Here is a 21,105-nt window from a genome sequence, read left to right as displayed (position 1 = left end):
GCCGGTTAAGACACTAGATACAGATATACTGAACAGAAATATGATTAATAATAATTATAACAGTAACATTTATAGTAACAATTACATTTGTAGAACAATGACTAGCAATAACAGTAGAAGCAGTGCAGGGCGTAGCAGGGCGTCGAGTAGGACCATGGCAGCAGCTGCAAACACGATCCAAGTGCAAACCCCAATCCAATTCTCCTTTTTTTTCTTTCTTTCTTTTTTTCTCTCAGGTCATCTAACAGGGAGGCATGAGAGACATTTCTCCATATCAGGATGTCCTCTCTACCACAATCTCTCTGCTGATGACTGCAAGGTACACACACGCACACACACATACACACAGGGTAAGAAGTGAGTGTTAAACCATGACACTGAATGCTATTTTAAAACAAAAACGTTTCCCACAGGAAGCTCTGACCATTTTATGTGTTTTCTGTCATCTTACAGTTTTTTGTTGTGTTTTCCCAACAAAATCTGCACATTGGAGTAAAAAAGTCACATTCTTTCTTCAATTACTTCTTTGTAGCTTTTATGATATACCTTATTAGTCATACCAAGTTTCCACTGTGGGAACATCTCAGCCATCCCACTGTGACAAAGTGTCCAGTGGCAGAAACTGAAGGAAACTCACAGACTCAAATTGAAGTTGTCAAGCTGCGAAGCCTCCCAGGAACACGGAGGTGGTTGCTGCAATTTTTCCGCTGTGGGGGTGGTTGTGAGTCGTTGGTGGTAGACAGTGTTGATGTTTTGTTAGGGCAAGGCATCAACGCGCGACAAACAGGCTGAGGAAAGGATGCTGTCACACCACCAGGACGAGAACAGACACTCCACAAGAAACCAGGTAACACACAAGCACACATACATGTGCGTGTGTATATTTATATATATAAACAGCGTGTGCAAATGCATCGGACAAGCATTACACATGGTGACACATGCTTACACCTAAAACTGAGATACATGCACACATATACTGGATACATATATTGTCTTTCTGTGAGGGTACAGAATATCAGGAAAAGGTATTTTCTTTATCAACCTAACTAAGCAAGTCAATCCTGGTTAAAGCTTTGACCCTTCCTCAGTTTCACCTGTCTGATTCACTTCATCATGAACTGAAGGGATGTGTGTATGAAGAGGAATTCCCACACACTGCGGCATAACTCTTAAAGCAGTAATACCTCAGGTCAGAGAGGTGCTTCCTCAAAATAGCAAGGCCAGAGGCGAAGTGATGAAGGGCTGCTGTTGGTTGAGTCACAATGAGTGTAAATGACAGGGACAGTGCTCATTGATTAATAACAAAAAGACTGTAAATTAACCATATTTGGCCTAAAAATATGATTTTAATCCATTGTCCCTGGCCAAAAAGAAAACCCTAAAACAGAATAAAACTTATGTATTTTATGAAATTCATATAGGCAGGATAGAATGATCCATATGTATTTTATCCTGGAGTGGTACATGGCCTTTGTGACGGGCACACTCACAGATTTTGGTACATTTAACTTAAGACAATGATAAGATGATCAGTTTAGCCAAAGGCAAATTGGCTTATTTCGTTATGTTTGTAAGCAGGCGGCTGTCTGTTTAACCATTAAAAATGGATCACTGTATCCTCAGAAAATGGCAAATAATTTAAATACACATAACAGTGGCCCGAGTATAGCTTCCTGTGGGACGACAGTATAAGTGTTAAAGGTAGGGGACTTACTTTTAGGGTCCAAAGTTAGCACACGCCAAATGCAAGTAAAGATCTACGTTGGCGAGTAAAATAAATAAAGTTGCCATTAGTAAGATGCTGAAATAGGGCTACTTCCCTACAAACCCATAACTAGAACACATTACTTGATTGACCACATTTTGTTTTGCTTTGACCCTGCACACTGGTGGAGGCATGCACTATATTACTGTCAATAATTGCATCGCAATTTAATTGACCCTCGCTGTCCACGGTTGTTATGCTTACTTTATCTAGCGTGTTAGTTCAGCAGTGATCAAATAACTATACTTGAATTAAAGTGCTCATTTTCTGCTTAAAGTGCTCATTTTCAGGTTCATAATTGTATTTACTGTAGAGGTTGTATCAGAATATAAGGCGGCGCTTTAAATAGCTGCGGCCCAGAGGCGCCTCTAAACTGCATTTCGTTGCATTGTACCTGTACATGTGTAATGACAATAAAATTGAATCTAATCTAATATGTTTATGTGGTTACATTTTAAAAAACAACATATATTTGTTGCAGTGCACATTGCTGCAGCTCCTCTTTTTACCCTGTGTGTTGAGCTCTCTGTTTTAGCTACAGAGTGAAGTATCTTACTTCTGTACCATCTTTGTTGGGAGTCACACATGCACAGTAAGTACTGCTAGCTAGTTAGTAGCAGAGTATAAGGGGGTGCCATGCCAGCAGCTAGGCAAGCAGTATAAGGTGTGTACAAAGTGATGCACGTTCATCACTGAAGTAAAGACTGAATTACAATAGAGCTGTTTGGAGCAGTTTGTGAACAGTGTTTTCTGTTGGAGACGGTAAGTCCCTTTGGGCTGGACTTTGGACGTTTTCAATTTGTAAACCTATGATGTGCATAAAAAGAGAATATAGATATATAACACCAAAAGGAAAGGGAAAAAAGCCCAAAAAGCATGATATGAGCACTTTAATGGAAATTGATATAACTCAGCAAGACATTTTCTCTTTATATATTCCTACCAATCACTCCTTAAAATGTAAAGGGGTCATTCAATGGCAATAATCTTCTCTGTTCAAGTGTGTTTGTGTCTGTGTGCTTTCAGGCACCAACAGAGCGTCAGCTGCGCTACAAGGAGAAGGTGACTGAGCTGAGGAGGAAGAGGAATTCTAGCCTTAATAAAGAGCAGAAGGAAAAACACATGGTAAGTGGGTGAGAAATGAATCCTTTACTGTAGTAAAAGTACTAATACCAAGCTGTAAAAATACTCTAATAAAAGTCCTGCATGGAAAATTTCACTCAAGTAAAAGTATCATCAAGAAAATGGACAAAGTATTCAAAGTAAAAGTACTCAATGCAGAAACCTCCTCACGTTTTATTCAATTAAATTTTATTTTATATATATAGCGCTAAATCACAACAACAGTTATCTCATTGCGCTTTTCACGAAAGAACAGGTCTAGACCATTTTCTGTGATGTTGCACAAGACTACGGGGTGATAGAGCACAAGACTCCGGGAAAGGGAAGAAGTTGAGTTAGTAACAGGCTTTGATGGGATGAGGTTGCATACATTTTAGAAACTGGAAAGATCAAAACAGTTGACAATCTACTTAAAACTATGTTTTTTCTAAACATTTCATGACTTGTAGGCCTGTTTATTGTATTGGTGGTTATATTTTAAATAAAACCAAATGTTTTACTATAGGTGCTAAAGCTGTCAGATTAATGTAGTGGAGTTAAACGTACAATATTTTTCCCTGTAATGTAGTGGAGTAGAAGAAGAAAGTGGCATGAAAATAAAAGGCTCAAGTAAAGGACAACTACCTCAAATGTTTACTTAAGTACAGTACTGAAGTAAATGTACTCATTCATTTTTTGAATCAATTGTATTTATAGTGTCAGAAGTAATCTCAGGACACTTTACAGATAGAGTAGGTATAGACCTCATCAAAACAATTCCAACTACGGACAATACTCCGTCCTCTCCCCTCCACCTATCCTTATCATTCTAGATTTTGACTTTCTTTGTTTCTCTCTCCACCCCTGATTTCCAGGATCACCGTCAGAGCCACAGAGCTAGCAGGGAGCCGCTGCTGGAGAACATTACCAGTGACTACGACCTCGAGCTGTTCAGGAAAGCGCAGGCACGTGCCTCGGAGGACCTTGTAAGAAAGACAACTCATCATCACCTCCCTCCCTTACTCTTTCCTCCTTCCCTTGGTTTTTATTGTCCCCCCTCCCCCCCTTTTCTGCATTATTCCTCTTCTTCTCTGTTTCAGTCAGCAAACCCTCCTCTGCAGCCACAGGAGGAGACTGAGATATTTTTGGTAGTTTGGACCATCATATCCTGTTATTCTGTGTTTGTTTCTTCTTCTGCTCTGTTACTTTGTGACCCATTCAGATGAAAAGGCATTGTTATTTTCAATCAGGCTTGTTTGTTTTTAGTCGGTAATCTACAAATGGCATACACTTATATACTTATTCTAAATAAAGACATCTTGAAAAACGTAATTATATTATAATTATCACTATACATTTTTTTTATACTTTCTTTGTCAAAATAAAGTTGTGATTGCCTGGTAATGCAGTTCATTTTTAATGAACTAAAAATTACTTGCCCCTGATTTGCGGCCTCACGTTAAACCATTTCAGTCTTAGTTTCAGAGATTCTGTAAATACTGTACTGTAATTATGTTTTCTTCTGTTTGCCACTGAAAATGGCTTAAAAGTCCTTGCAGACCACATTTAAACTTGAAAAGTTGTTTTAAACCTTCACATAAGGCCTTGTCTTATTTGTTTCCCATTCTAATCTTTTTTCCTGCATCTTGTTATTATTTCATTTCATTTTTATTTTTTAAATCTTTTTGTGTGGCTGGTTGCCTCCACTGAGGTTTTCCTATGTATGTTTTTTGGTTCACCAGATTCTCTTCCCTGAATAATTGCGATATTTCCTTTTTCTCCTCTCTCCCCTCTGCCTGCTCGCCTGCCCTCTTTTCTTGTCCTCTTTTGTACCTTTTCACTTCCTTTTCCCATCTCCCTTTCCCTCCTGTCATGGCCTGTATAGGAGAAACTTCGTCTGGCCGGCCAGGTGTCAGAGGGCAGCAACATGATAAAGACCATTGTATTCGGTCGCTACGAGCTCGACACATGGTACCATTCTCCATACCCAGAGGAATACGCCCGCCTGGGGAGGCTCTACATGTGCGAGTTCTGCCTTAAGTATATGAAGAGCCAGACCATTCTTCGCAGGCACATGGTAAGGCAGCTGTTTTTATGGGGCATATGCACTTTCTTAAAGGATAATTTTGGGGGGTTTCAAACTGGGCCCTGTTTTTAATGTTTTTGTGTGTAAGTTACTGATGGGAACAACAATCTTTGAAACTGGTCCAGTGTTAAGCTAGATGCTGTAACCGGAAGCCACAGACTGAGCGGCAATTTAATTTGCCTCTACGGAGAATGTATGTCATAATTTTTGTTTTCTTAAAGTGCTGTTTTTGCCGCTGACAGGCAGGCGTCTGACCACATTATAGAAATGATCCATAGAGATAGCTCTTTTTAAAACCTCTGTAAGACCTTTTTATTTCACCAGAAACCGTTCAAGATCGCTAGCGCAAATCCCCCCCAGACTGCATTTAAAAAAAACAATACTTGTAGCATATATATATATGAGTTGTGATTGTTGTAAAAGTGGAAAGACAAACCAAAATGGCTTTTCATAGTTTTATTTTGCTTCTGTCAACTTTGAATAAAGTCTATTTATTACACTAAAGTTACAGTTTATTTACACTGAATCTGGTGGCATTAGCTAACCCAATTTCGCGGCTGTTCAAAAGAATCTTACTCTTTCACAGAAAGGTTTGTAGTGATCCTTTCCAAAATGTTGTCAGACACTTAGAACAATAATTGGAGCCTTTCAGTGGCGAAACAAGCACTTTTGTGAATGTAAATAGAACCATGCAGAATTGCCCAATTAACTTACATTGTAGCTTGTTTGACTAACTGCCAAAAGCCGCAATCTTGCTTAAAACCGGACCAATGTCAAAGATTGTTGTTTCCATTAGTCACTTAAACACAACAACATAGGGAAACTGGGTCCTGGTTGAAATAAACCGGTTACCCTTTAAAAATGAGGGAATGTCTATGTCGGAAATCAACCGTTAAAAATCCCACAATGCAACGCTTCACATTTTAAAGGTGTGAAAAGTTAGTTATTTGATAGATAGTCTAGTTATTTTTTAATGTTTCTTTAAATCTTACTTGCAGGGTAGGAAATTATCACCCACCACCAGCCAGTGGCGGGGACTTTTTCAAAGTTGCGGGTGACTTTGCCTTGGTATACCAGGCAGGTGGATTTCAGAATATTCCTTGTAACGGGTTGGAAAGCTTTTGTCAAAGAGTGCTGTTGCTAAGTAACAGTAATGCACAGTGGAGTCATGTTACTACTAATGAATCCCCAACTTTTCTGGATTTTGCGGCTTCATAATAAAAACAATCAAATACCCAAATAATTGAAGGCAAAAGGAAAATTAATAGTAAAAATAAATGTCGCAATATGTCCCCAGAAGACCCGCTGTGGAGTCAGCGGTAGCTGTTGAGGGCAAAGTGAAGAAAAGGAGAAGGTACTTTTCGAACAAATGGCGCATTGATGACAAAGGCAAAAAAAAGGGTATTGTCTACCTTCCCAATGACCAGTGGACTTACTGTTGAACCAACGCGTCGCCACCATGAGGTTGAAATTTCAGATAATTTTAGGATGCCAGGATTGTTGTCTATGTTACATCAACAATTAAGAATGTGTTTTTCATCCACACCTCGGTGTCTTTTATTAAGTATGCTATAATAATGCTGTTTTGGGCTTGAGACATCAGGAGTGAAAATGTTTGTTGACCATAAAATACTCCTTCATAAATTCACCTCTACATTAGAACAAGCAGTGGGATGGTTCAACAGTTACCTATCAGGGAGAATTCAATGTGTGCAAGTAGACGGCCTCACTTCTGCCTCTCTAAATATTTCAAAATGGGTGCCTCAATGATCAATTCTTGGGCCTCTTCTTATATAATGTGCTAGGTGTTCTTTGAAGTTTCAGTGGTCTTTTTAATGTGGAGATGATGTATTGGTAGACAAAGTTAAAAAAAAATGTCTCTCTGTTTCAGTATTTTTTGTTTAGTGTTCTTGTTCTCACTTTCATCCCACGTTTTAATAAGGGGAAAAACACAACATAAACATTGCTTAATATTGCAAAATCTCCCAGGTGTAGTTAGGGAGCGGGACTTTATCTAAGCTTATTAACTGCCTCTGATCGATAACCAAAAAAATTACAACTTCCAGTCAGTGATGTGATGTGAAGTGATAACTATCTCAATGCCTAAGGCTATTCATCATTTTATTCCTAAACCAAGCAGACTCATTTTAGATAACTTTGCCCTTCTAATGTAGGTCACACCATTTCTATATTGGAGTGAGAGAAGTGAATAGAGGACCTTTTACCGGACTTGGTGCTCTGCTGAACTTAATGCTTTGGAGCTTGGATGGCAATCAAATACATGGCCACAACACCGTTGTCTATAAAAGGCCTTTGCAACTTTTGTTGTCTTGAAAAGAGAATTTGAATTTTGAAACAAAATAAGAACAGACCTCTAGAATTAAACTTTTTTACACTTAGCACATACTTCAGCAGGGTCTAAAGGGGCACTTCAACATTATTACACATAAAGGTTTATATGAGATTAGGGCATTTATTAAGCACGGAGCATCCAGTGGTTTTGAAACCCATACTAGGGACTAAAAATCAGAAGATATCTGTGCCTCTATGGCTTTGATTTTGACCATTCTTTATTAAATCTATCTCTTGGGAGCACCTCATCTTACTTTTGTGAAATACTTATAGAGATGTGCATTAAGCCTGCACGATTAATTGTTATAAAATCTCAATTCACCCTGTTCACGATTACATTTTTAAATGAATTCAATAACAAAATAAAAATAATTAATGATTTTTGTTCTCATTTAATTTTACAAGCCAACTGCATCACAAACACGACTACTTTCTTCTGCGACTTTTAAACTATATACTGTATAAAACAGGTTTTAAAGCGCTCCCAAGCGCTCCAATGCTCTCCCTTCTCTTCTTCGAGGCCTCTATGTTTACAGGCTTGTGGTGATGCGCAATGTGCCATAGGTGCCAGAAAAATCTAGGTTCGGTTTGGTTAAAGTTATTGAGTAAATGTCCTTAGTTTTCGTCTTTGTCATAGTCTTTCTTAGAGAAAATAACGTTATATCTTTCCGTCTGTGACATTTCCGGTAGACGTGTATAGGTACTGGGATGTCTACACAACTGTGTGAGTCAATTGACTTCAAAAATTTCACCAATTTACTCAAACCAAAGTTTAAACACCTGTTGATGTCTGTATTCTTTTGTCAGCTGGCTGTTTAAGTTTTTCTACTTGTACACGCCAGACACACTTTGCACTTACTGCTGCGTCTTGTGTTGACTGTTTACATATCTGTGCTCATCTTCATATGTAAATATAAATGTGCTGTATTTATATAGCGCTTTTCTAGTCTTAACGACTACTCAAAGCCGCTTTTACATAGTACAGGAAACATTCACCATTCATACACTGTGGCCGAGGCTGCTGTACAAAGTGCCACCTGCTCATCAGATAAACACTCGCACACATTCACACTCCGATGCGCAGCATCGGGGGGACACTTCGACATGGAACTGCAGGGCTATGGATTGAACCACCAACCCTCCGATAGACAGGCAACCGCTCTACCACTGAGCCACAGCCGCCCACATGTGTACATTGTTTGTACTGGTGTTATTGTTGAATACATTGTGAATACATATTTCTAAAGTTGATTTCTAAAAATGATGTTTTTGTTGAGTTATTATTACAATACAATACTTTTTCTGACCTTTTCGAATCCCCCGACAAATAACCAATATTACAAAAAGACTAAACTAATAAAAACTAAACTAAAGCTAAGCATTTTCAAAAACTAAAAACTAAACTCAACTAACAAACCCGCTTTAAAAATAATTAAAACTAATCTGAATTTGAAAACAAAAAGTCAAAACAAAATGAAAATAAAAACTAATAATACTAATAACCTTTGTTTGGTACTGCCAATTTGTTTTGTTTTGTCATGGTCAACAAAATTGTGGCAGAGAATCGTGATATTGTATTTTTCACTGAATCTTGCATGCCTAATGTGCAATAAACCTTGAAACAAGTTTTTTACTTATCTGGAATGACCATTATGTGAAACTAAGATTGAAATGTTTAACTAACTATTATATAAACTAGCCTGTGCTTCTTTCCCTTATCTCTGTTGCATAAAGGCCAAGTGTGTGTGGAAGCACCCTCCAGGCGACGAGATCTACAGGAAGGGGAACATCTCTGTCTTTGAGGTAGACGGAAAGAAGAACAAGGTAAAAGAGTGCTCCTCCTGACTCCTCCTGACCTTCATCTAGACGGTCCAGGAACTATTGGGCCTAATGCAAGAACATTTTCGTGTTCTTATCCTAAAGGCTCTTACATTTTTTTTCCCTTGAGGTTTTTCTCTTCCAAGTCAGACTCACCCAATTCTTAACCGCCCAAACAGAAATTACTTATTTCAACTTGCTAATATTGAACCGCACCTGTTCGTGAGAGGGTGTGTGATTAGTAGATTAGGTCATCTGGATAGACAGTGCTACTTAGGGCTACCTGTTGTGTTTTATTACAACATTACACCTGTAGCAGTAGCAATAGTCTTATTTAGGCCTGTAACAATTATTGCATAATTGCTTCTTTTTTTTTGTAATTGCGCAGCCCCGCCCCCATTCACTCACACACGACTCCCCAGGAACATGGAGAGACACAACGGCCACAGCGCTGGTCTACTCTTCTGACATTTGTCCACAGTTTTAATTGTTATTAACACAGCGGTATATTGTTAAGCATGAGAGGAAAACCTGTGTTTTTACCAGTGTTTCCGCTGGTAACTCTGCTATCGCGGCGGCCACGGCGAAAAACACAGAAGAAGTTATTGAATGCAACTAACTTCAGTTCGTAGAATAATAACGTTTCAGAAGGAGCCTGCTGAGTCAGCCATCACTCTGTGAGTAGCATACGTCTATCGCACTCCCCCTCTCTCCCTAGCTCTTTTAATCAGTTATTGTTGAAAACAAGTGAAGAAGCTTTCTCAGAGATACAATTTTTTTTATATTTATATCCTAGGCTATTTATTTCAGATAATTTTCATTTACATGTGTTGCAGCTGTATGTACGTATGTACAACATACAACTTCAACAGAAGATCGATGTATCACAAAATGGATGTGAAAGCAGTTATAAATAGCCTATGTGACTATACATTTTTTTTGGTTAAAATCAACAAATAATCGTCATAATTAATCGTGATCTCAATATTGATCAAAATAATTGTGATTATCATTTTGGCCATTATCGTGCAGCCTTAACACTGGCTCCTATAGCTGGTTATTATCTTTTGAGCATTAAGGAGAGGTGTTTGCATTTGAAACTCTGGTTTAATTTTCTCCAGTGTTACCTTTTTAGCTTGAAGTACGATCTGTGTCTCCGGCCATTTTTAACCATTTGTTGTGCCTGAATGTAATGTTAGCATACCTAATGAGATGGAGATCTGTCTGTGTCAGATTAGCCAGCTAGCTGTCAATGATTTATAATAAAAAAATAACACAAAATAACAAAAGCTTAAAGGCAAAATATTAGATGTGGAAAAATTCAGTAAGTTATATTCATTTGGCTTAAGTGGTGCCCAAAAACAGCTTAGGTGCTGCGCCTATGCCTTAACATAGCGATGAAAACCCTGGCTGTGTTTTCTAAAACCTTTGATAAACTATAATGCTTGTGATGCTCTTCCTCACAGATATACTGTCAGAACTTGTGTCTGCTGGCGAAACTCTTCCTGGATCACAAGACTCTGTATTACGATGTGGAACCTTTTCTCTTTTATGTCATGACCGAAGCTGACAACACAGGGTGCCATCTGGTCGGATACTTCTCCAAGGTAACCTAGGAGACCGTCACAGAGTCCTCTTTGTCCTCGCTTTGTGATAGACTACTGATACAAAAAAGTGTTTCCCAGATAAGATAAATTGGCAAAAGTGAATATGTAAAGTAATGAGATCAGAAGTAAAGAGGATATGAAAAAAGCTTTTCATTTTTGTCAAATAATATACCTTTGCATGTGTAAATATCAGCTCAAAATATCAGGAACCCCAAATTTCCAAATATTAGTGCTGATCACAACCCTGAAAACGCCCGGTTGTGTTTACGGATATATTCTTCCTCTGCAGGAGAAGAACTCGTTCCTGAACTACAATGTGTCCTGCATCCTCACCATGCCACAGTACATGAGGCAGGGCTACGGCAAGATGCTCATAGACTTCAGTGAGTGCCGACACCCAGTGTGTGTATTCCTCTTTGTGTATTCCTCTTTGTGTGTCGTAAACTTAACACTGGCCAAGGGATTCTGCAAAGTGCAATAACACCAGATTTAAGAGGCTGTCCAGAGCACTTGGCCCTCTGAGGAAACCCTAGGAAACTCTTTATTTTGGGTATTACAGTCGTTAATTTTTGTCTATGTTTTCTGTGTTTTTTCTGCTTTCTCCATAGAAGAAGATACGGAGCCCCCCTGGGGTCAGCTGAGAAAAAATAAAAACTGAACCGTGCACACAGAATAAAAATCCATTCCCTCGGTTTTATGAACTGTTTTCACGGATTCATAATCTATGCCCTCAGTTTTATAAACGAAGTAATAAAGTTAGAAAGATATTCACAGATTTGAACTTCCTGGATCAATTACTCTATAGCAAAATGATAATGACAAGCTATCAAAACGAGCCGTCCTCCAACCTGGAGAAATAGGATTGGTCTCTAGTAGTAGTGGACTTTGCTAATGGACCGTCTATAAACTACAACAAACATATCACAAAAATATCTTTTAATTTAATTATTAAATTATAAATTATAAAGTAAAGTAGTGTCTCCAAACTTACTTTTTAAAGGTAAGTGCTGTACAGATTACGAATCCGTGTCCTCGGTTTATAAAACAGGGCACGGATTTATGAATCTGTGCAAACAGTTTATTAAACCGAGGGAATGGATTGGATTCTGTGCGCACGGTTTATTTTATTTTTTTGTCAGCTGACTCCAGAGTGGGTAAGAAGATAATGTTGTAGATAGGGCTGCAAAATGTATCTTTTTTTTTTTTTTTAGCAATATCAACTGCGCAATAAACACATCAAGAAAGAATGCAACATTGCAAAAGACATTGAGAGATTTTTTGGTCTTGGTTAAAAGAAAAGAATCACTCGAAAATTGCACTTTAAAATTTATGTAAATACCATTCTTTTTTAAGGGGCACCTTTTATATTCAATTCAATGTTCAATAAAAAAAAACATTTTGGGAAATTATTTCCTTTTTATTTGGTTTAAATACAACAATTTGTTGTATTTTAGCAAAACAATGAAAGCAGCAGATCCACAACTGGGCAAACTTTACTGTCTGATTATTGCGATATTCAACAACATTATCTCATATTGCATACTTTCCTCAAATTGCACAGCCAACAAAAATCTCTATCTGGTCCGTCCTTTAAGGTTACCTGTTGTCCAAGGTTGAGGAGAAGGTGGGTTCCCCCGAGCGCCCCCTGTCTGACCTGGGCCTTATCAGCTACCGCAGTTACTGGAAAGAGGTGCTGCTGCGCTACCTGAACAACTTTCAGGGCAAGGAGATCTCCATCAAAGGTCAGAGCAGGAACACAATCTCTAAAATGCTGGCAAGCGATAGAAATATGTTTTTTATTTTATTCACTTTTATAAGAACCCTGGAGCGTTGGTCGGATAGTCTGGTTGGTTTGGGCTGGTGTGAAAGCTCCTCCGAACTCTGGAGGGATCAAACAAAGGATTTCTGGTCCGCTTGAAAACGAGGGTATCATTTTGCTTCCAAGTGACCTAGAGTTTGGTTCACTTTAAGCAAGAACGCGAGCCAACCCAAATACAAGGAGTGAACCAAAAACAGTGCATTTTCTAGCCTGCAGTTTCAACATTGCACACAATTTATGGTCTTATATGTAATTTACAAGATGAAAACTTTCAGATCCATAAGCTGTTTTGAGCACACTTCGCTGGTAATCTGTGTGACATCATCTCTCTCTCTCTCTCTCTCTCTCTCTCTCTCTCTCTCTCTCTCCTCTCATTGTTTGTCAGCTGCTCATTGTTTGCCTTCTTTTAAAATATTAGAAACACCAAAACATAACCAGAAAACCTAAGACGTTATAAATTTGGTGTTATTCTATTATTTCTGGGACCAGAACTGACAGCGGATTTGGATACTCTGTCCAATAAACAAGCAACCATCTCGATCGGGTGACGTGTCTACAGTGTTTGGTGTGTTTGCTTTTGAAAGCAAACTGAAGCAAATGAAAAATGCAAGAAATCAGAGGGAGAGTTGGTTTCGGGAATGTCTATATAAATATGTAGCCCCGGTATTGTATGTGACAGATTTTGTCTGCAGTAGGTGACTTAAGTAAGGATTGAACGGCCAAAAAGGGTCTTGTAAATGAAAGTGAACCATTGAAATAAAATTGGAAGAGAGGAAGGGTGGGCAGTGGTGCATCCAGCGTGCGTGCATTAATTTTTTTACGCCTTGGAGAATGTACCAGAGAGCACAGAGGCCAGTCCAAGCGTTCAGGTGATAAATGAAGGTGGATGCACACAATACTTAAAGGGGCGCTGTGTAGTTTTGGCCATTTTGGCAGCTCCTATGTAAATTGTGTCTGACTTCTTGCTCGGTCTATCTGCCGTTTCCTCTTTCGCTGTTCCTCCAACAATGCTTTCCTGAGTTTCTGTTTCTTCTATGCCGGCTGAGCCATGATGATAGTGAATGGTTGTCCATGTGCAGTGCCGTGAAGCAATACATTACATTGCGAGACCTGATATGACACCCGATACTTTGTGGCAATGTTCAGTTAAGGTAAATCATTTTATTTTTAAACTGCGTAGTTCCCCTTTAAACTGCAGTAAAACTGGGTCATCCCAAACACATTCAGAGGACTATGGGAACATCCTGCTTTGTACATACATTTTGTTTCTATGGTTGTATCCATAGAAACATCCATTGGAAGAGAGGAAGGGGGGGCAGTGGTGCATCCAGCGTGCGTGCATTGATGTGTGTTCGCCTTTGCAAATGAACCAGAGAGCACATAGGCCACTCCAAGTCAGCGTTCAGGTGATAAACGAAGGTGGATGCACACAATACTTAAAGGGGCGCTGTGTAGTTTCGGCCATTTTGGAAGCTCCTATGTTGAATTCTTGCTCGGTCTATCTGCCGTTTCCTTTTTCTCTGTTCCTCCAAAAATGCTTTCCTGAGTTTGTGTTTCTTCTTCGCCGGCTTAGCCATGACAATAGTATGAAAAAGTCTATAGCCGGTTCTTGAATGGGCGAATATGTGCAGTGCCATGAAGCAATACGTTACATCGCGAGACCCTATATCCCGCTATACTTCATGGCAGTGTTCAGTTAAGGTGAATTAAGCTAAATAAAACTGCGTAGTGCAGCAAAACTGCAGCAAAACTGGGTCATCCCAAACATATTCCGAGGACTGAGGGAACATCCTGCTTTGTACATCAGATTTGTTTATGTGGTTGTATCCATTCTAGAGAAAAGCACTGCTGCTGTGATGAAAACAAAAATGAGACTTAAGCTACATTCACACCAAATCAAAGAAGTTGCAGAAATTAGCAAACCTGGGCCCACTGCGTCGAGGAGTAAACTTCTATAAATGGGCATCCGCTCTACCAATTGAGCTATCAAGGCACCAATGTTTCATCCTTTGACTGGAAATATTCTTCTATCTCAGCTGGGCCCTCTTCCTCACTGATTCTTTCTCATCAGTTGATTCTTCATCATAATAGATGCACTGCTGTCTATCTGATACTTCTTCTATATCAGCTTTAAGTTCTACCTCATCATCAAGTTCACCTCATCATTATTTTCCTCCTCATCAGTTGATCGATCCCCCTCATTATGTTCAGTATTGTCCTCCTTGTCTGTCTTTTCTTTCAAATTAATTATTTTAAATATCTTGCAAGCCTCCTGTGCAATATAGAGCTTCTGCCTCCTCATTGTGCTGCCTGTCTCTCTCACACTAAACTGTGAAAAAGTTCAGCACCTGTGAAAAAAGACCTGTTTTATTGTTGTCGTAACCATTGCTTAACCCCACACATCCAACATCCATGATCAAAGATGTTTAGGAGTTTTGATGAGCAGTATGGTGGGACTATTTGCTGCATTGAACTACTTTGTGCTGCGGGGGCTTTTTAGACTCCAGAGGACAACGGGAGTTGTTAAATTCAGTGAAACACCCATGATTCAATCAATTTACTTCAAATATATTTGTATCATTAAGAGCATAGTAGTAAACAACTACCATCATTTTCAGAGCATTTAATGAAAAAGAAAACAGAATGACCCCAGGAAAACACGAGGGTTAAGTAAAATGTAATTTAACTGCAGACATACATGTACATTTGCCCCCTTACAGGATTTCAGAGACTCATACAAAGAGTTATAGATAGGAAGGACAGTGCGGCCAGATATTACCAAAAACTGGTAAAGCCTGGATATCATATCACAGTTTTTCGGTTGCATAGTGAATAATTTCAGAATAGGATGGATATGCAACAAACTCTGCCAAGGGACACCGTGTACCTTGAGTGCTGATCTTAATTGAAAGTAATGGAAAAATGAGGAACTGGATGCGTTTTGTATGTCGGAAAAAGGTAAGCCATTCTCGCTAAAGATATGTTTTAGATAATGAAGCCCCTCTGTTCCTATTGTGGGGCTGTTATAGGCCTCCCACCAATCAAAAGTGCTGTCTTGTTGAATAAAGGGGAAAATGTTTGCCAATGACATGATAAATGGCAATATGTTTCAGCAAATCTCCGAGTTTTGATGAGATGAGAGAATTGGGCCAAAGCGTAGCTGGCACTGTTTATTAGAGATTTTGGCAAAGAAAATGTCATTGAGTGACCACGGTTCTGTCATAGCACTTTCTAGGGTACGCTACCCTAACAGACACATCTGGGTTAAGCCAGGAAAGGAGGGGCCTTAACACAAAGGACCAACATATTGTTTAAAGTACGGAACTGAAAGACAAAAACAAAACAAAGTTGGCAAAGTTGGGTGGTGTTACACCTTAAGGTGTTACATCTACATTACAGGTGTAACATCTCTGTCCAGCCGATCATGTGACTCGGCGCGGACTGAAGTTTTGACGTCTGATTTGCAGTCACACTAGCATGCTTATAAGCCCACAATTCTGATATAAGTGATGTCAAACAGGTATAATCTTCACCAACTTAGTTAAGCCTGTTAGTGTTAACATTGGCACGAAACACAAAGTATTTAGTTAAGTCTTGAACCCAATATGATTCATTTACTGTAGAGTTTTAGATAATTTCTTTTGAAAATTACAGCGGACTTAGACACAATTGAGCACAATTCAAATTGTTTTGTCACACTAAATAGATGTAGCAAAAGAGGTAAAGAGGTAGCAAAAGCGTCAGATAGTAGATCAGAATCAGAATCAGAATCAGCTTTATTCTCCAGGTATGAGGACACATACGAAGATTTTTTCTTTGGAGCGTTGTTGCTCACACTGTGCTTACACATACAAAACAACCAAGACAAAAATATACACACTAATATATACACATGATATACATGCTCTAAACAGAACAATATAGGCATGAGTGAACAAAGAGTTCAATAAAAATTATTTAAATATTGAACACAGTGCAAGGATACTGGGATAAATAGTATTATGTTATTATATTACAATATGAACAGTATGGACATTTCTGAAATAGAAAATGAGAATGATGAATGAATAGTCAAATAAGAGAGATATGCGAATGAGAATGATGAATGATAATGATTGTCTCTAGGTTCAGCAGCCATGACAGTGTGACAAAACAACAATTATTTCAGTAATACCACTCTGTTCCCTCCTGTCCAAGGCTCCTTTATATTTATATATAAATAATTAATGTTATTTTGAATTAACCCTTGTATGGTTTTCAGGTCAAATTGACCCATTTCAAATTATTACAAGAATATAAATACTACAAGTTACATTTTTCTACCTGAAAATCAGTGGCCTTATCTTATTTTTTGTGATAAACATGTATTTTGACTGAATTCAGAAAATTATTCTGGATATGACCACTTATGTTTTTTTCCATACTGGATCTTTAACATGAATTATAACCTTATGTCAAAAAACAAATCACACTTTGTCATTTTTAATTGTGTTCTAGTTGAGACTGATTGCATTCCCTAAACATATATGTTATCTCAATTGTTTGAAATTAAGATAAAGACAATATTTGTTGATAGATTATGAAGTAAAATTCTATTTCAGAATTGTTTTTAAAACCCCAAATAAGTCACAGGTCAATTTGACCTGAGGGATACAAGAGGCTCTCAAAAGTGAAGACAATAAAAGGGTTAATGAAGATCTTTTCAACTCACACAAGAGGAACAAGTCATTCCAGTCTCCATTCGAATGCATTCTCACTCTTCTGCTATGGTGCAGCCACTCTGTCTCTGCCAGTCTTTGCCATGCCTGTAGAGATTAGCAGACATTGTAGAAATTAGTTTTGTCATCATTTAGCAGCCCTTTGATTTGTTCTTACTATGCCCACTGTGTTTGCACCTTTCAAAAAAGCTCTGAATGTGGTCATATTTTAGTTAAAGTTGTATAATGTGGAGTAGTTTTTCCTTAACCCAAGCCTCAACAATGATAAAGCTATTTAGCAATAGCAAAACAAAATTCCTTCCTGTGATTCCTTCTTTTGGGATTTTTTTTGTCACTTAGGGTGTTGTATAGTTTTTTGTGTATGTAATAGATGTACAGTATAAATAAATTAAAAAAGCATTTCACTTCAACTGGAGCTTTCTCTCCCACAGAAAGGCGTTTTTCTCAACTGCCTGAAAATAGCTTGTCTACATTCCTGTTTGAAATTCATCAACTAGGGATTTCACCTGTTGAGAAAGCCCAGTTTTTCAAATGTGCAGCCCATAGTTGCTGCCTGAGCAAGCACAGCCCCCCCAATGGCTTGTTTAAATTTGGTTGACTAATGACAACAGAGTGGGAAAACTGACCAATCAGAGCAGACTGGGCTTTTCGGGAAGGCGGGCCAAGAGCTCAAACAAAGTAATTCAAGATGAGTTCAAGATGAGCCAGGTCTTCGCAGAATCAATCACCGGTTATTTCCGCCCAATGAATGCCAATTAGATTTGTGTCTAACTTTGCAGACTTGTTCTGACATCATGCAACGTCTCTGACGTGGGCAATTATAACCTCACAACATTAAGGCGGTTGCAGGCCATGCAGTTTCTTTTCACCAAGTGCAAGAACCTGGGCAGACCCAGGGCATGCTGGGAAACTCCTGGCTCTCAACTGATCTAGCAGCTAATTGGTTCAGAACTTGATGACTTTTTATATAAACTTTTTTATTGTTTTTTTGGTAGGATTTTAATTGATATTTGTCTGATTTAAAGGCTTATTCTGTACAGAACACATGCGGCTGATGGTGATATTCAAAAATCTTACCCCTGCCCCTTACCCCAATACTCCTTTTGATCCAGGGGTAGGGCCGAGCTGACGGGGTGTACAGCCATTTAAACCTAGGGAAGACGCAAACTGACTTGTAAAGAAGGGGTAGCTATATACATAGCACAACAAGCAACAATAGCTGCCAGAAAACAGAAATGTAGAAATTATCCCAAATTTATTAAAAAAGAAAAAATGATTTATCACATGGTGTATTCAGACCCTTTGCTGTGACACTCATATTTAACTCACGTGCTGTACATTTCTTCTGATGCTCCTTGAGATGGTTCTACTTCATTGGAGTCCTGCTGTGTATAATAAAACAAATTGGTCTTGATTAGGAAAGGCACACACCTGTCTATATAAGACCTTACAGCTCACAGTGCATGTCAGAGCAAATGAGAATCATGAAATCAAAAGATCTGCCCAAGGAGCTTAGAGACAGAATTTTGACAAGGCACAGATCTGGCCAAGGTTACAAAACAATTTCTGCAGAACTCAAGGTTTCAAAGAGTGGCCTCCATGATCCTTAAATGGAAGACATTTGGGACGACCAGAACTCTTCCTAGACCTGGCCGTCCAGCCAAACTGAGCAATTGTGGGAGAAGAGCCTTGGTGAGAAAGTTAAAGAAAAACCCAACGATCACTGTGGCTGAGCTCCAGAGATGCAGTCGGGAGATGGGAGAAAGTTCCACAAAGTCAACTATTACTGCAGCCCTCCAACAGTTAGGGCTTTATGGCAGAGTGGCCCGACCGAAGCCTTTCATCGGTGCAAGACATATGTAAAACCGCATAGAGTTTGCCAAAAAACACATGAAGGACTCCCAAACTATTAGAAATAAGATTCTCCGTTCTGATGAGACCAAGATTGAATTTTGTGGTGTTAATTCCAAGCGGTATATGTGGAGAAAACCAGGCACTGTTCATCACCTGCCCAATACAATTACAACAGTGAAACATGGTGGTGGCAGCATCACGCTATGGGAATGTTTTTCAGCTGCAGGGACAGGACGACTGGTTGCTATTGAATGAAAGAATGCGGCCAAGTACAGAGATAACCTGGAAGAAAACCTCATCCAGAGTGCCCAGGACCTCAGACTGGGCCAAAGGTTTACCTTCCAACAAGACAATGACCCTAAGCTCACAGCTAAAATAACAAAGGAGGGGCTTTGGAACAACTATGTGACCTGGAGAGGATCTGCAAGGGAGAATGGCAGAGCATCCAGTCAGTCCAAATCCAGTCTAAAAAACTTGTTTCATTATTACCAAGAAGACTCATTGCTGTACTAGCTCAAAGGGGTGCTTTTACACAATGCTAAGCAAAGGTTCTGAATATTGACATTTATGATATTTCAGATTTTCTTTTTTAATAAATTTGCAAAGATTTCTACATTTCTTTTTTGTCTGTCAAGATGGGGTGCTGAGTGTACATAAATGAGAAATAAGATGAACTGTTTTGATTTTTGGAAAAAAAAGTGAAAAATTGAAAGCGGTCTGAATACTTTCCGTACCCACTGTACTTTCACATTACATTCAATGTACTGTATTCAATCAATGTACTGTATTCAATCATTTTTAATTAATTCCTGTTCATGCACTTGTGCATTCTTGTTGGTTATGAAACGGGACACTGATGAAAGAAATGTGAGGGAATGGTTACTGGCCAACAGGCACCAGACCGGTCTGGAATATCAGAATAGCTGTAGTTTGTTTGTTTGTGGTTTTGTGTGTCTTTTTTAGTTTTACCAATTTGAGTGCCTTTTTATGTGTGTGACATGGAAGTTATGGTTCTTATAGTTGATCATGGTTCTGTAATATAACATATTTAATGCAATGTTTTTGCCTGTAGACAGATTTTTGTTAACAAAACGTTTTCATGAACATCAATGACATTCAAAACGGTGATAACTGAAACAGATGTACCAGGCAGTGTGTATACACATGTGTATTGCAAACAGACCTAAGTACTACACAGATAAGAACATCTGCCTCTGCACCACCAAAGTGAACATAAAATATATAAATGCATATGACACTGTTGTCAAAACCCACGCAATCGACATATAGACACACTTGCAGGCGGCATCTTGGAAGTTTGTCATAGGGATCTTTAAAGCTTTTTCAGTTGATGGACCGTCTGACGACCATCTGAGTATATGTTGATGCAGCCTTAGTCCTTTTAATCAGATAGTCCTGATCCTATCAATAAGACCTCCTCTTGTACCATCTTGTTTTCACAGAGATCAGTCAGGAGACGGCAGTGAACCCAGTGGATATTGTTAGCACGCTGCAATCCCTCCAGATGCTCAAATACTGGAAGGGAAAGCACCTGGTTTTAAAGAGACAGGTAGGAAACAAAACCATCAAACTTGAAAGTGAGAATTCCTTTCATGCGTTTTTTTTTTTTATTTTATTTTTTTATTTAGAGCATGTTAAATTCAACATAAAAGACAACGGCAGTTTCAAAAAGGTTAAAAAGAGATAACATAATTAATTTCATTAGCTAATTTCATTGATTAACATGCACAAAAGGAGTAGGAAGAAGTATAAACTCAATTTAATCCTACCCCTTTATAATTAGATAATATTTACCAAAACGTAATGTTATTATAGAGTTTGAAATACAGTGGTGTGAAAAAGTGTTTGACCCCTTCCTCATTTCCTGTTCCTTTGCATGTTTTTCACACTTAAGTTTTTCGGAACATCAAACTAATTTAAACAATAGTCAAGGACAACACAAGTAAACACAAAATGCAATT

General features: G+C 38.6%; 1 protein-coding gene across 13 annotated transcripts in view; it reads left to right on the top strand.

Annotated features, from left to right (window-relative positions):
* Positions 1 to 21,105, top strand: part of LOC117957699 (histone acetyltransferase KAT7-like) — a 38,551-nt gene that overhangs the window by 12,765 nt on the left and 4,681 nt on the right. For 3 of the 13 annotated variants that reach the window (XM_034893647.1, XM_034893646.1, XM_034893648.1), the window contains exons 5-14: positions 237 to 319; positions 761 to 847; positions 2,795 to 2,893; positions 3,745 to 4,017; positions 4,755 to 4,946; positions 9,042 to 9,131; positions 10,592 to 10,732; positions 11,022 to 11,115; positions 12,328 to 12,474; positions 20,587 to 20,693. In XM_034893647.1, coding sequence (XP_034749538.1) covers positions 237 to 319; positions 761 to 847; positions 2,795 to 2,893; positions 3,745 to 4,017; positions 4,755 to 4,946; positions 9,042 to 9,131; positions 10,592 to 10,732; positions 11,022 to 11,115; positions 12,328 to 12,474; positions 20,587 to 20,693 — 1,313 coding nt within the window. The remainder of the gene's footprint in view (positions 1 to 236; positions 320 to 760; positions 848 to 2,794; positions 2,894 to 3,744; positions 4,018 to 4,754; positions 4,947 to 9,041; positions 9,132 to 10,591; positions 10,733 to 11,021; positions 11,116 to 12,327; positions 12,475 to 20,586; positions 20,694 to 21,105) is intronic. The other 10 variants (XM_034893651.1, XM_034893650.1, XM_034893658.1 and 7 more) reach the window with 7 other exon arrangements.

The sequence above is a fragment of the Etheostoma cragini genome, chromosome 15, assembly GCF_013103735.1.
Source record: "Etheostoma cragini isolate CJK2018 chromosome 15, CSU_Ecrag_1.0, whole genome shotgun sequence".
NCBI lineage: Eukaryota > Metazoa > Chordata > Actinopteri > Perciformes > Percidae > Etheostoma > Etheostoma cragini.
This window is presented reverse-complemented; position numbering and strand designations above follow the sequence as displayed.